General features: G+C 40.4%; 1 protein-coding gene across 1 annotated transcript; it reads left to right on the top strand.

The window, feature by feature from the left end:
- Positions 10,666–12,005, top strand: LOC110437216. The gene is made up of 5 exons (XM_021465579.1): positions 10,666–10,673; positions 10,785–10,855; positions 10,990–11,190; positions 11,366–11,634; positions 11,718–12,005. The coding sequence occupies exons 1-5, from the start codon at positions 10,666–10,668 to the stop codon at positions 12,003–12,005; spliced, it is 837 nt and encodes a 278-aa protein (XP_021321254.1).

Raw genomic sequence — 15,262 nt, 5'->3', positions numbered from 1 at the left:
AGAAACTCAAAACCCTAAACAAGACCCAACTCAACACGACTCACGAACAAAAGCACTCGCCTAGAAACAAATCTATATGTATGCCACGATTTGTTAGCGGGTTAGGATCGAGTTAGATCTAAAAACTATATGATTCACACGATTACATGAAAAAATTTTAAAAAGCTCGTATTTTTGGTTTTCGTAAAAATCCGGGATGTTACACAGGGCTTGCACAACTTCGGCTCCTTCTCTATGGTTCTGTTGAGTACAGCTTCGTGAGCTGTTTTTTTTGTTTCTAAAACAGTTTTATAGGTGAAGCTATTTTTTCTCCTCTCACAAAAACATGAGTGAGATAAAGCTAAAAAAGTACCTTATTGCAACTCTCTCCCTTATTTCTTTCTCCCATCTATGCAAGAAGTAGTTGGCGAAGCTATTTTACCAAACACTTTTTCCAAAGTAGCTTAGCTTCATTTAGGAAGTTACTTATGAAGCTATTTTCTAAAAACTACTTTACTAATGAAGTTGAGTTGTGCCAAACAGGGCCTAACTAAGACAAAAAGTTAGTACAGAGTATTAACAAAAGGTGAAATTGTAATGTATATCTCACGGATGATGAAAGGCTCACATAAGACATCTAAAACGAATAGGTAAACTTGCTCTTTTATAGTGTGACACTGTTTACACGATTAGGCATTAGCACACGATTAGGCATTAGCACCGGTTGGGAAGGGCATGTTGCTCCGGTTCCCGAGCCGGTGCTGCCCTTCCGGGACTAAAGGCCCACCCTTTAGTCCCGGTTCGGGGAATCGGGCCTAAAGCCTCCCCCCCTTTAACACCGTACCAACCGGTGTTAAAGGGGTTCTTTTTTTCTTTTTTTCAGTTCATTTCTTCGGTTCTGTTTATTGTTTTTATATAATAATAATAGGTTTATCAATACATATTTTATGCTAATATAATAATATATATATTACACGCATATTAAGCATATATAAATGAAAATTATAGGCTTAGCTTTTAATTAAGCTTTGCCTATAATAAAATGAATAGGCCACATCAATAATTAAATAGATGGATATGTAAAAAGCTTTATATATAGTTTTATAAGTACAAAATTCGTAACTCATATATACATAGAGTTTTTTCTCCAATGTCTAAAACCGATACAAATGATCATCGTTGTTTGGAATAAGAGTTCCGTTGTCGTTGAAGTGAAACTCGCCGTTTGGATTGATCACTTGCTCGCGGAGAAATCCTGCTATCGTCTCTTGAATAGCTTTGATGCGGTCTTTTTGCATGACCTTTTCCCTCAACCATTCCGTCTTTAATTTGAAATAAAATAAAAAAGGTATTAGTTATCAATATAATTCAGGAGATAATGAAAAGAGACATGTAACGTACTCTGAGCGTCTCTGTGGGTGTTTGGTTGACTTGTGCCATCATGAATTTGCACACGTAATATGCACATATGTTGTTCCCCCTTCTTGTCTTAAACACCACTGTACGATATATATAAAAAAATTCACGGCCACGACACTAAGAAGGCTAAAAGTTAGCGAAAGTTTGCTAGCTAGTACAACTTACTTGTGGATGAATTATATTAAGCGGCGCTTTACAACCAATGAGATGTTCACGGTCAATAAATCTTTCTCAAACCCTACACACAGCCATTGTGGATCGTCAACTAATAATTGCAGAGTCATATCATGATATTCTTCTAGCTGAGATCGACATTACGTACCTTTGAATAATGTTTACCATTTGTTGGTAAATTTCTTGTGGTTTTCTCATTGAGTCAAAGATTATCAATCGGTTCTTGAGAATTTCAATGACCATGAGTATCCAGTGAAAGCTGTTTACATATATATATAGTCAGGCCTATAACTATATAAAACTCGAATAGAGTAATAATAAGTAAAATAAAATGTGCATACACTTAATAACTATATAACTCACTCAAACTTGAAGGGAAAGAGTATTTTTTGTTTTTCTTTTTAGTTCACAAAGAACCTCATAAGATTGGTGCAGACTTCTGTCTCATGAGATGTTGTCCACACTGTCTGCGGAGCCTTGAAAACAATATAAGGGTCAACGAATCCAATACTATTGTCATTTTTGCTTCTGAGCTCTCTCATTTGGTGCCTGCATATATACATACAAATCCTAAGTGTGTAAGGATTATATATATATAATTAAAGAAGGTAGAAGTTTAATAAAAAGAAGGAAATACTTACAGACAAAAGCAGCTGACGAGAGATTTGTCGAGAGCGTCGAGGTGACATAATTGGTGCAATTCTTCGAACTGGACATATATGAGGTCATCTCCATGGAAGTAGTGATGTTGTCGAATACGAACAGAAATCCAATTATCTCCCCTTTTAGACGCCTCCATGCACCACTTGTTTATTGCAAACATTTGTGTGCCGAGCTCATGTAAATGCTAAGGGTTCATTAGACTCCTGCCCGGTTCATATCTTGCCCTCCATTGATCAACTACCTCACCTTTTTTCAAAAGTTTGACATCCAACAATGGCGGCAATATCTTCAATATTTAGACCGCTCTGTCCAAAATAATGCTCAAGCGAATCTGGCTCAGACAAGATTAAGGATTTCTTTGGCATCGAGTCTTCATTTGAGTCGTATTGATTTGGCACAATCAAAGGGGCACCGGTTTTGATACTTCTCTGAGCTGTGGGACCCCCTTTCCTACTCTCTTTCTAGGCTGTGAAGACTTGACCAGAGACCGCTCATAGTCCAAAAGTGTTGGCTTTTTCTAAGCTTCCCGTTGCTTCTTTTGCTCTTTGCTACTCACTCATTTATTTGGTGGAGCTCAGTGCTGAGAGAATGCAGAGGGCCACTCAGTGTCTGTGTTGCTGCCTGTTGTGGCAAACGACATTGTTGTTGCCCGTTGGAGAGCTGGCTGGCCAAGTTAATTTAGGCCGAGCACTCGCTTTCCTTTCTCCAACACTCGGGAACACAGAAGAGGAGGCTCTCCCATTATTTTACAACAGAGAGCAAGCAAGTCGAGGGTTCCTCCTCTCCTCTCTCTCTCATGGATTTGAGCTGAAATTTCTTAGAGAGATTGAGAACCCTTTGTGGGTGTGTATGAGAGGTTGAAGATCCACCTTTTCCCCTCCCTCCCTCTCCCTCTCATGCTTGGTGCTATTTTGAGTGAGGGAGTGAGAGCCTAGTGTGTGCATTTGGGATTTGCATTTGGTGGCACTAGAAAAACTTTGTGATTGGGGATTTCTTGTTACTCTTGGTGATTGCCATCACCTAGATGGTTTGGTGGATTGTGACTCCGTTTGAAGTACGCGATAAGATTGTGTGGTGCTGCGGAGGAGGATTTGTGAGGGGTACTGTGCTCACCCCGTGGGGATCGCGAAGAGCAACTCTAGTAGAGCGAGACGCGAAGGGCGACAAGTGGTCCAGCCGGATCAAGTGCTAGAGCTTGTGGTAAGCACTCTAAGTGGGAGAGTCTGACTTGCGGGTCACCACTAGAAAGAGGACCAGCGACAACCTTGGAGCCTATCTCAACGGGGACGTAACTTGGTGGCAACCAAGTGAACCTCGGGAGAAAATCATTGTGTCAACATTATTCTTCCTGTTGGTTTGCAAGTCCCTAACACAAGCTTGTATTTACTTTCATATACTTATGCTTTTGTAGTTGCTATTGTAATTAGTTTAGCTTGTGTAGCTTGCTGATTATCTTCTTGCTTGTGTAGCTAGAAGTAGATTCCCTTGCGTGGCTAATTTGGTTTGTGTAACCTTGTTAGTCACATTGCTTAGTTTGTGTAGCTAAGTAGTTTGTGCTCTCTAGTTTGGCATTGGTTGCCTTGTTATTGAGCATTGCTAGTGAGCCTAGGAGCTTTGTGCTTTTGCTCACTAGTTGTATAGGAGCCTCCTCGGTTTGCAAATTACTAGTGGCATAGGTTTGTGTGACCTTGCTCCTAGAATTGGTTAGGTGAACTCTTGTTAAGGTAGCATCTTGTTTGCTTGTTTAGAATCTTTTATAAGGTGCTACAGAACTTAGATAGAGGGGGTGTAGTCTTGGCTAGAGCGATAGTTTTAATTCCGCATTTATTTTTGGTTAGCTGGCGTAATAAGTTTTAAAAAGGACTATTCACCATCCCTCTAGTCCGCCATCTCGACCCTTCAAAGGTACCCATAACTCTATTAAAAAAGGACAGACTAGGAAAGATACATTATAATTAATTACTCCTTAGTATGCTAAATCATGTCTAAAACGACCTTACTTACTTACCAGTATGGAAACCAGTATGGAGAGAGTATTTATCTTTCAGAGGCTTTCCAGCATGCTGGACTGGATTTTGCCATGCAAAAGTAGAGTTGTCTCAAGTCACTTTTTTGTTTAACAGAATTTAATTGACTAAGAATATATTTTATAGTGTATCTAATGATATTGATTTGCTATTATAAATATTTACGCTTTTTCTATAGTTTTAGTTAAAGTAAAAAATTGATTGAAGACAACTCTATAAATTGATCTTACTTAGGGGCATAAGTAGTATTAGACAAACGAAAACAAAAAAAAGAGGTACAAACCTATGGATGAGCTTGGCCCAAACTCAAAACTAAGAGCCTATTTGGTACAGGTCAGTTTCACTAGTGAATTTCAAAAAAAAAAGTTTCACCAGTGAAATGGATTTTTTTTGTTTTGATACTATAAAGCAGCTTTATTAGGTAAAGTTGTTTTAAAAAATGTTTGGTAAAACTTCTTAGAGAAGATGGTAGAGAAAAAGCTACAAGAAGCTGCTATTTTCAGCTTCACCTAAGAATCTGTGCATGTGAGGGGAGCTAAAAAACAGTTTATATTATCAAGACTTATTTGGTAGGAGAAGCTGAAAAACAGCTTTGTAAAGTCGGTGCAAAAGCTATACCAAACATACCTTAAGAAGACACCGAATATATGAGGAAGAACAATTACAAGGAAAGGAGACATTAAGAAAAACCATGGCAACCATAAAACACTACTACAAGGACAACAATAAAGTGCGACCAATCTGAGTTTAGAAAATATGTGATCCCGTCGCTGTCACCGCCATGGCCATAGCCATGGTCCCCCGCCCTAACCCTGTCCGACCGCCTCCTCCGCCTACATCACTGCTGCCTCCGTCTCACCGTCATCACCACCTCCGCCGGTGTCACCGCTACCTCCGCCTCGTAGTTGTCTCTCCCGACTCCACTGTTGTCTACCTGCCTCCTCCAAACCCCTTTCTAAACCCACCGGAGTTAGAGAAGAAGAGAGAGACCAGTTGCAAATGGCATCATGCGCTAACAACGTCATGTAACAGAGTTTGCACTTATATAACCCCATAACAACCAGAAAAAACAACTAGAAAGCTCAGAAGGAACTGAGCTTGGTCGCGTGGCAATATGGAACTGTTGCATGCCATCTTTGCAAAACAGTGTGGTTTCTTTTTTTGTAAAAGCCTCTCTTGTTCAGCTATTTGCAATCAATACACCGTCAAAAGTCCCCTAATTTGTATCGATGTTGGCTTGACATTTGCGCCAATACATGTAGAGTGAACCAGACAACCCCGCCTGAGCCAATCTGTAGTACTGTTACCACTAGATCTATTATGTGTAAGTGTAACACATCCACAATGCATCCAGATCATATATTTTCTGCTAGATCGGAATGTCTTAGGTGCATCCCTAGGAATTGCCGGGGTTAATTGACTTCAACTGAGCCAGATGAGAGAATGATACTAGATTTAGGTGGATTAACCTATATAAGTGGGTCCTTATCGTTTGTTAGAGAAACTGTGAAACATACGGCATGAGGATAGCAGTTGCTCTAGCAGAGATGACATTGACGGCCACAGAATTGTAGAGGAAAAAAAGAACAAAACAAGGAGGCAATAATAGCTTCAAGGCAAGAAATTGATCTGAGTTTGCGCATGCATGGAGAGAAATTACAATAATTTAGAAAGGTAAAAAACCATAGTTGTTACAATGAAAACAAGCTGCCTACCCGTGCTATTAGCACGGACCACCCTACTAATTATCTAGATCGAATTATGCAATACAACACATTAATATTGTTGGAAGTTGGACGTTTAGCTTGAACAACCATCTTGTCGTCAAGAAACGTCCCCTTTAGAGTTCAGAATGCTCCCTCCTTTAGCCAATGACAGGCGCACCACTGTGGTAATGATCCAATCTAATTATTTGAAGGCTTCAACTGGGGATCACCTTGCAACAGATACTACATCATTCCCCTTGTCAGTTCACCACTTCGATATCACCATCAGGATGAAAATCCCAGAGTTCCTTTAGGTTCTTTTTGCCAAATAGTCTAAATTTACATGATCTGATGACTATCTCTTCAATCCAGGGTGCTGTTCTCTCGTCAAATCCCACCACCTGAAGGTTGGGTAATCCTACAAGGTCCAGCCGTTTGAGCCCTTCAAAGCCTCCTGCATAAAAGACCATCTTCTCACCGGCATAAGAACTATCCTGTGCATTCTCTCCAAGAGTTTAAGATCGTCTTGCTTCAGATTAGTCCTGAACAGTTTTATCATGGAAACCATGATTGAACGGAAAATCCAGTCCGGCACTGTTCCAATAGCCCATCCAGTTTTATGTTGTGGAGGTATGGGAGCTCCAGGGATGCCTTCTCTGTGGGAAGATAGCAGAGTGTTCCATTATTTTGACATGCTCCAAGATACAAATATTCCAAGGAAGGTGAGAGCTTTTTTATGGTAATTGAATCTATAGCATTGTCCTTCGTTGTAACCCTGTCAATCCCAGGCACTCCAACCAAGTGAGCTTCCCCAAAGCTTTCATTGCCATGTAAGAGCTGCCTTCAACATCCACTACTTCCAACCCTTCTATGGCCTTCAGGTTATTGATACCTTTAGGTACTTTTACACCCTCTGATGACTTCAGGTTATTGATACCTTTAGGTATTTTTACACCCTCTGATGTATATGAGCATTATTAGTTTTTGTGATGAAATGAATCTTGTTTTTTACTACTAGCACGAAGAATCCGCAGCCTCTTGAGTTGGGTGATCTCACTAGGGAGGCTTGTGATCTGCGTCTTCGTCACATTTAGCACTTGAAGGAATGGTAGCATACCAATTGAGGAAGGAAGCTCACCAATACTTGATTGCAAAGAGTTAGGTACCTCAAGTGGCACAGATCTCCAATGTGCCTCATGTCTTGCTGAGTAATTAGAAAGCTGGAACTTGAGAAATCTAGAACTCAGCGTCTTCATTTGGGAGGAGCAAATAAGTGAACTGATTTTGAGGGTCTGTTTGGGAGGAGCAAATAAGTGAACTGATTTTGAGGATCTGTTTGACACTATGATTGATCTGATGCTTGCAAGATCCACATATGTATCTAACTTTTTGTCACTCTGACCATCCAAACTTAGGTGGCGAAATCTCTTTGCTTGGACACTGGAGCCATTGTTTTTATCAACTGTAGTTGAGAATTTCTCTCTTGTGCAATCATGAACACGATATCTCACATAATTGGATGAATCCAGCATTTCTTAATAAATGACCTGCATCTTGACATTTTTTTTGAGAGATTATAATAAATGACCTTGCGATCAGTCAGTTGCTCCCTCATTTGTAGTGATTTTTTTACTTTTAGCCCAAATTCGAAACATATTTCAAATTTGACCCGGTTTCGAAAATATTTTTAAGACTAGCCCATTTGGCCCCGCCACCATGTATGGTGGGGTAAATGAACTTTACTCCACCATGCATGGCGACGGGGTACAACTGCCACGTGGCATGCAGCACCAGGGGCTGCTGATTTGTACCTCACCATGGATCATGACGGGTTAGGCGTACCCCACCCCCATCATGGCAGGGTATGGCCAGCCCACCAAAAGCCCGCCATGTGTGTTTCGATTACTCTTTGGAATCACTTTTCACTCAAAAATTTAAAAAAATTTTCAAGATTCCCCATCACATCGAATCTTACGGCACATGCATGGAGTATTAAATATAGACAAAAATAAAAACTAATTGCACAGTTTGCCTGTAAATCACGAGATGAAACTTTTGTGTCTAGTTAGTCCATAATTAGACAATATTTGTTAAATAAAAATAAAATGCTACAGTACCTTAACCCAAAAAAAATTGGGAACTAAACAAGGCTTCAAACAAGAGCAAAGCAAAGTGAGCGTTAGGCCTCGTTTAGTTCATCCAAAAAACCAAAAACTTTTCAAGATTCTCTGTCACATCGAATATTGCGGCACATGCATGGAGCACTAAATATAGACAAAAATAAAAACTAATTGCACAGTTTACCTGTAAATCGTGAAATGAATATTTTAAGCCTACTCACTTCATAATTAGACAATGTTTGTCAAATAAAAATGAAAGTGCTACAGTTCTGAATTTGGGAACTAAACATTACTATTTGTATTGGGCGAGTTGGGAAAGTCCTCTCTCACTGACATGAACATCCCAAAGGGTAAATGTCGCAATAAGATGTCCTATCGGCGCCTTGTTTCTTCCACCTCTCTCTTTTGTGTGTTTCTTGGCTGTTGAATGTGAGTAAACCGAGTTAAATCCTGAAGAAATTCATGTGGGCGCGCAGCTGGCTGTATTCAGATTGCATGTGCATCGGGAGCATCACAAGCGTTTCCTTGGCACGCCACACTAGCCAAACTCGTCTGCATGGATGTGTCTGGCGACAAATCAATCACCCGGTGCCGTTTGTTTAATTAATCATCGAGCACTCCGAACTGTCCTAAGGTCATCCGCAATAGTCCTAGCTAATTGCTAGCTAGGAGCCATCCACCTCAGCACTAAATAGCTAGCAGTCCGTACAACTATCTATATAGTGCTAGCTATTTGTTATTTTTAGTACTTTCATGCACAAAGAGAGAACAGATGTACTGTGGACATTATTTTTGTGCCTCTCTACGTGGAGAATAACACTAAACCACTCATCTGAAGAAACATGTCATCTCAATATAACCAACTAGTAGCAACCATGACAACATGGACAAGCTTTTGAACACGACAATAAAATAAAAATATCCATATGTTACTACATGATGAACTGATGAACATGACTAAAGACATTTCATTACATGACAAGATAAGCAACCCGTACAACCAAAGGTTTTAAACATGCAAATAAAATAGAATGTCCATACGGTACTACATAATGCACTAATTGATAACCATGACTCCAGCCATACATGTTTATTTCTAGCCACAAAAGCAAACTAAACAGCTAATTGCATCGTTGAGGAAGAAGCACCAAAAGCCAAAAGTCAACCTCCATGATGGCCTACTAGAAATGCCAACATCATACCAACGCTCCTGGAAAAAGAAAACAAGCAATAAGTTAGCTTACTCATTATAATTAACAGTGCCAATAAAAAAAGAAATTCATGACAGATCTTACATGACATTATTTTTTAAAAAAATACTAGTGGGGAGCCCTATGGCCAAAACGCTGCCAAATGTGCTCAATTAAATCTTCTTTAAGTTGAGTGTGGATAGAGTGAGCACGGATAACAGAATTTCTACGTCGAACATCATTGAAGCATGAGTTACTGTTTGTGGCCTTTTGCACTTCAGGAGGAAGAACAATTGATTCTCCAGGAATTGCATTCAGATCAATAGACTCCTTAGCCATTTCTCCCTCATCTTTCACTATCATGTTGTGAAGAATAACACAAGCTTTCATGATCAGTCCAATAATCCTTGTGCTCCAAGATCGTGCTGGACGACGCACAATGTTGAAGCGAGCTTGCAGAACGCCAAAAGCACGCTCCACATCTTTCCTTGCACCTTCTTGTCTGGGTCATTTGAGTGGATCAGCCATGCACTGGCCTGAATTTAGGATACATAATTAGTTGTAGGTTCATATATTTGTGTAGCTACAAAAAGAAAGTGAGTGATACAATTTTACTTACCAGCCTCGCATCCTCATCTGGATCAAATACAAGGCGCTTTGCAGTTCTGCCTTCGTTTCCATCTTCTAAGTTGATGATGTTTTTGCCTTTCGATTTCTTTTTAGGATTTTGGTTTCCTGAGTCAGCTTTTGGTGGTGCTAATTGAGGTTCCTTTCCCATTGGTGGCCATGGTGCCGAAACATGAGGAAATAATGGTTGTCCAGATTGAAAAAAGCTCGTAAAACCACCAGGTGGATAGTAATCCATACCACTGAAAAAATCAAGCAACCCATATTATTACTTCTAATAAAACTAATATAACTAGTGAACTAACTGTTTCTGAACATAATAAAGTGAGAACTAGTGCAGCGAGAGAGAAAAAAAAGAAACTTACCAATTTGTGGATGTGACTACTCAAGATGTCACTTGTGGCGAAGGTCCAGTCCACCATGGTGCTGAGAAGGCATGTCATTTGGCCATCAGTTTAGAGCAACACTTTATCAACAAATCAAGAAAAAAAATAATTCAATAGGCACCATAAGCCAAGAATATTATAGCGCATTTCAGCACGATGATAGAACATATGTAGGGCTGGGCCATGGAAATTTTGCAAAGATAAATCGGAAGAACTGTGCACAGAACAATGATTTTTTTAGCAAGGCCTTAGGGATTTTGCTCAACCAACCTACGTATCTAGGCAAGTACAGAAACCAGGTTAAAATCGATTACCTGCTTGACCTCCCGTACTAGCCACTACAAGAAATTTGTCTTTCTATGACAAAATGCGAAATGACGAGGTCTGTTATCGTCATATAATATCACATAATATGACGGTACTTTTAGGGTCGTCATAATTTCGTGAGGCCAAGAAAATTTTATGACGACACAACTTTATTTGTCATATAAAGGTATGAAAATTCGTCACATATTGCCTGGCGCCAGGAGCCGGTAGACGATATTGCTTTTATGACGCTTAGAGGTATGTTTATGTGATGATTTGGCGGCGTCACTTTATGTTTATTAAAAAAATGACTGGCCCGAACGTAAATATATCTCTGTGGTGGACCGTACCCCATTCAAGTTGACCGCAATCACTTTCCCCTTCTCCCCGAGCGGCGAGCGCGGTGGGCGGCGAGCGGCGCGCGCGGGGGCAGCGGGATCTGGACGACCGGCGTTGGGCAGGATCCAGGTGGAGCTGCCTCTCCCTCTCCCTAGGTCAGGGCGTGGTTGTCTGGGTGGAGGCCACACGAGCTGCGCTGCCCGCAGGCCGCCTGAAGGAGCGCGAATCTCCGGTGACCGCCACAACGAAATCAGGTTGGTACGCGGGCGTGCTCCTACTCCCCACTTCCTCATGCCCCTCCTCATCCCCTTTAATTTGGTCGACAGTGGCACCCTCATGCCCTCCCTGTTCATATTTCAATTTTTTTGAACCGTGTACATATTTCTATTGGCATCATAGTTGCTAATCATTCCCATGTGCATCAATCAGGGATCATGTCGCAGGCCTCATCATCAACTGTGCGTAGTAGGCGCCAAAGCGCAGCTAGAGATGTTGTAGAACCCAGGCCCCTTGCTATTGTTGCTGCAGGCAGTTTGCCGATTGGCGTCGATCTGGAGGCGCCGATCGATGAAGTGACTAGATTGCCGTTGATAGTGTGCCCAACTTGCAAGGATGTGAGAGTGTTTGCTGCTAATACCAAGAACGGGAGTAATGTTGGAAAGAGATTTTTCAAGTGTCCTAGGAAGAACTATAATAATGTAAGTAAAGTGGTTGTTTAATTTGCATTGCCCAAATTTCATTCTTGTTTGCAGTGGTTGACTTTGCTCAAATTTGGATGTAGGGGACATGTGATAGGTTTTGGTTCGAGAAAGAATATGTGGTGTACCTTCACGATAATGGACATCTACCATCAGCATCCTCCACCATTGCAGCAGGTTCGACAACCGAGGTTCCTGAGCTTGTGAAAAAAATTGACAGCTTGGAGCAAAATCTGAACAAGGTGCAAGAAATGGTTAGCAAGAACAGAGAAGGCATGGGATGCTTCATTTGTCTCGTGTGTGGATGTGTGAATGTAACAATAGTCCTGCTGGTTGCCATCTTCTTAGTTGTAGCTTTTGTGCTGAAGTAGGCAATGTTGATGATGTATTGGCTTTTGTGTTGAAGTTGTACTATTGAAGAACAAGTTATAATGAACATTGTGGTGGATGTATGTGTTCTTCCTAGGAAGTAAGGGCATTCAAGCTCTTGTGGAATCTGTGTGTTTGTGATGTATGTTGGAAATGAAGATATCAATTGCTTATGATGATCTAGTTGTGTGGGATGAAATTTTTGCAGACTGTGCATCTTTATGCCAGCCTATACATTTTGTGACAAAATATATACTTTTTATGACAGCATCTGGGCATTCCATGACAATTTCATTGTCATGAAAGATTGCCATTCAATGAAAGAATCTGGGTATATACATTCAATGAAAGAATCTGGGCATTTCATGACATTTTCATTGTCATGAAAGATTGTGGGCACTGTAACTTGCATGATATATCTAGTATCCACTGAAAACAAATTCATTGCATATAATGTTATACAAATTCAGAATTTTGATACAATTGTAGTAGCATAATTGAAATACACAACAGCAAAATTTCTAAAGTCTCTAGAAATGCAAAGGTTATTCATCATCACTGTCTTCTCCTGAAGTATTGCCTTCTTCTGGACTATGGTACTCAAGGTAGGTGTCATCTTCATCTTCTTCATCACCTTGTGTGTTATCACCATTAGTTGTATGGTCTTGTCGGTGGATGTTGTCCACGAGGTGTCTACTAATAGGGCTGCCTGGTTCATTATCCAAGTGCAACAAATCCAAGTCTGGATGAATGTCTCCCACTGCACCATCTCTCAATCCACTATGCTCCTCTTGGTATGCCTCTTGACATCTCATCTGAACTTGTTCATGGATGGGTTGGTTTGTGCCGGTCTCTGGAACATCAAATAAATGTCGGTGGCCAAATTCTTGTACCACTTTCCAACATGGACCTAACTTTGTATCCTCCAAGAAAAATACTTGTGTAGCATCTGTGGCTATAATGAAAGGATCATTTTTATACCAACGGCCTTGGGTGTTTATGCTCTTGAAATAACCATCATCTTTCATTTGGTTTGTCCTTCCCTCTAAATTGTACCATTCACACCGTAATAAGATAACAGTTCTACGCCCTTTGTTGTTGTTACTGTAACTCAACTCAATAATATCTGTGATTGTCCCATAGAAGTCAATTGTGTGATCACCATGAGTACCTGCACTTTTGATGGTGGAGTTCTGTGTCTTCCTGTGTTCGTCACGAGCCAGAGTGTGCAACCGTACCCCATTGATTATACACGCTGTGTATGAATGCACTCTCGGATCCGGCCGGCATGCTAGTGAGTATAAGTCTTCATCAACATGTGTGGTGCCTTCATATTTCAATCTAGTAATCTGCATGATGAAAACATATTGAGTTAGTGAGTTTCAGAATGTAGTGTATCATAAGTTATTTAGTCATGTTGTAGAAGTTGCACACACATGATTCTCAAACCATGCAGCAAATTGTGTTGACATCATTTTTTCAACATCATTGAACTCTTCTTGTTGTAATTGTGCCCTGTACATGCTGAAAAAGGATGAAAATAATTAATTTTTTGTGACACAAGTATTGACTAAAGTTGGCTGCAATGGAATTGGAGCAATTACTTACTCTTTGTATTCATCAACCTCTTCACAGTTATTTAGAACAAACCAGACCATGGAGTCATAGTCTTTTTCTGCATATTGAAATTTTGAAGCACCCACCAGGTTAACACGATGACCAAAAATAGATAAACCATCGAGTGAGGTGTCTCCATCCAAGTTCCTGTCAGGCCTAGTGAACCTATTAATGATGTCACTAAAGTATGTTGAGCATTGGGTCATACACTCATAGGCAGTGTATGCCTCTGCAATAGATCCTTCAGGTCTTGCTTTATTGCGGACGAAACGCTTAAAGGTGCCCAATCTTCTCTCAATGGGATACATCCATCCATACTGCACCGGTCCCCTAAGAAGTGCCTCATCAGGTAAGTGTACTGCTAGATGAACCATGACATCAAAGAATGCAGGTGGATAAATTTTCTCTAGCTTGCAAAGGATAAGCACAATATCTTCCTTCAGCTTTTTTAGTGCATCAACCTTTACAGTTTTTGAGCAAAGTTGTCTAAAAAAACTACCCAATTCAGCAATTACTTCATATATGTCTTTTCTCACCAAACCACGAAGGCCAACTGGTAAAATACGTTGCAATAGTATATGACAGTCATGTGTTTTCAGCCCATGTATTGAACCTGCTCCCTCCATATTGACACACCTTGATATATTGGAGGCATAGCCACCTGGAAACTTAACATTGCTCACAAATTGCAAGAACTTCTTCTTTGCTTCTGGTGTTAGAACGTAACAAGCTTTTGGCTTGGAGGATGCATTACCACTGTCATCTAGCAAATGAAGCTCTTTTCTTATACCTCTTTCTTCCAAATCTACTAGAGCAGAAACTGTGTCTTTTGTCTTGTTTGGAATATTGAGAAGCGTAAACAAAATATTTTCACATATGTTTTTCTCTATGTGCATAACATCAAGGTTGTATTGTAGCTTCAATTTTGACCAGTATGGCAAATCATACAAGCTAACCTTTAGATGCCATACTGGTTCTCCATCACGACGTCGTTTTCTTGATCTCGGCATATCTGGATTTTTGCCAGGAACATAGCAAACTTCATCCAACCTTGCCATAACCTCATCTGCACTAAATTTCCTTGGTGGTTCTCTATTTTCATGGTGGCCATTGAAAGATCTATTTTTCCTCCAAACATGGTCGCTTGGGAGGAACCGTCTATGTCCTATGAATCCAATTTTGTTTTTCAGACATTCGGAGAATGGATTCTCATCACAGTGCACACATGCAAAGTAACCCTTAGTGGTTCTACCTGACATGGTGCCTAATGCAGGATAGTCATTAATTCCCCACAGAATCGCTGCACGCAGGCTGAACTCTTTGCCTTCATATGCATCAAAAGTAGAGACACCCTTCCAAATAGTCATCATGTCTTCTATCAAAGGTTGCATGAACACATGGAAATCTTTGCCGGGTGATTTTTTCCCTGGAATCAGCAAAGCAAGCATATAATTGGATTGGTCCATACACATCCAAGGTGGAAAATTGTATGGAACCACTATAATTGGCCAGATGCTATATGCATTGCTCATCTGACCATATGGGTTAAATCCATCTGTAGCAATGGCTAACCTCAAACTACGGGGATCATCTGCAAAAGACTTGAAACAATCATCAAATTCTTTCCAAGCTTCTCCATCAG

Source organism: Sorghum bicolor, chromosome 7, assembly GCF_000003195.3.
Source record: "Sorghum bicolor cultivar BTx623 chromosome 7, Sorghum_bicolor_NCBIv3, whole genome shotgun sequence".
Taxonomy (NCBI): Eukaryota; Viridiplantae; Streptophyta; class Magnoliopsida; order Poales; family Poaceae; genus Sorghum; species Sorghum bicolor.
This window is presented reverse-complemented; position numbering and strand designations above follow the sequence as displayed.

What these genes read in the sequence shown, in the direction of transcription:
- LOC110437216 (XM_021465579.1), top strand. An exon ending in TGCTTTTATGACGCTTAGAG is followed by an intron (nt 10,856 to 10,989) that starts GTATGTTTATGT and finishes CTTCTCCCCGAG; the next exon opens with CGGCGAGCGCGGTGGGCGGC. An exon ending in GACCGCCACAACGAAATCAG is followed by an intron (nt 11,191 to 11,365) that starts GTTGGTACGCGG and finishes TGCATCAATCAG; the next exon opens with GGATCATGTCGCAGGCCTCA.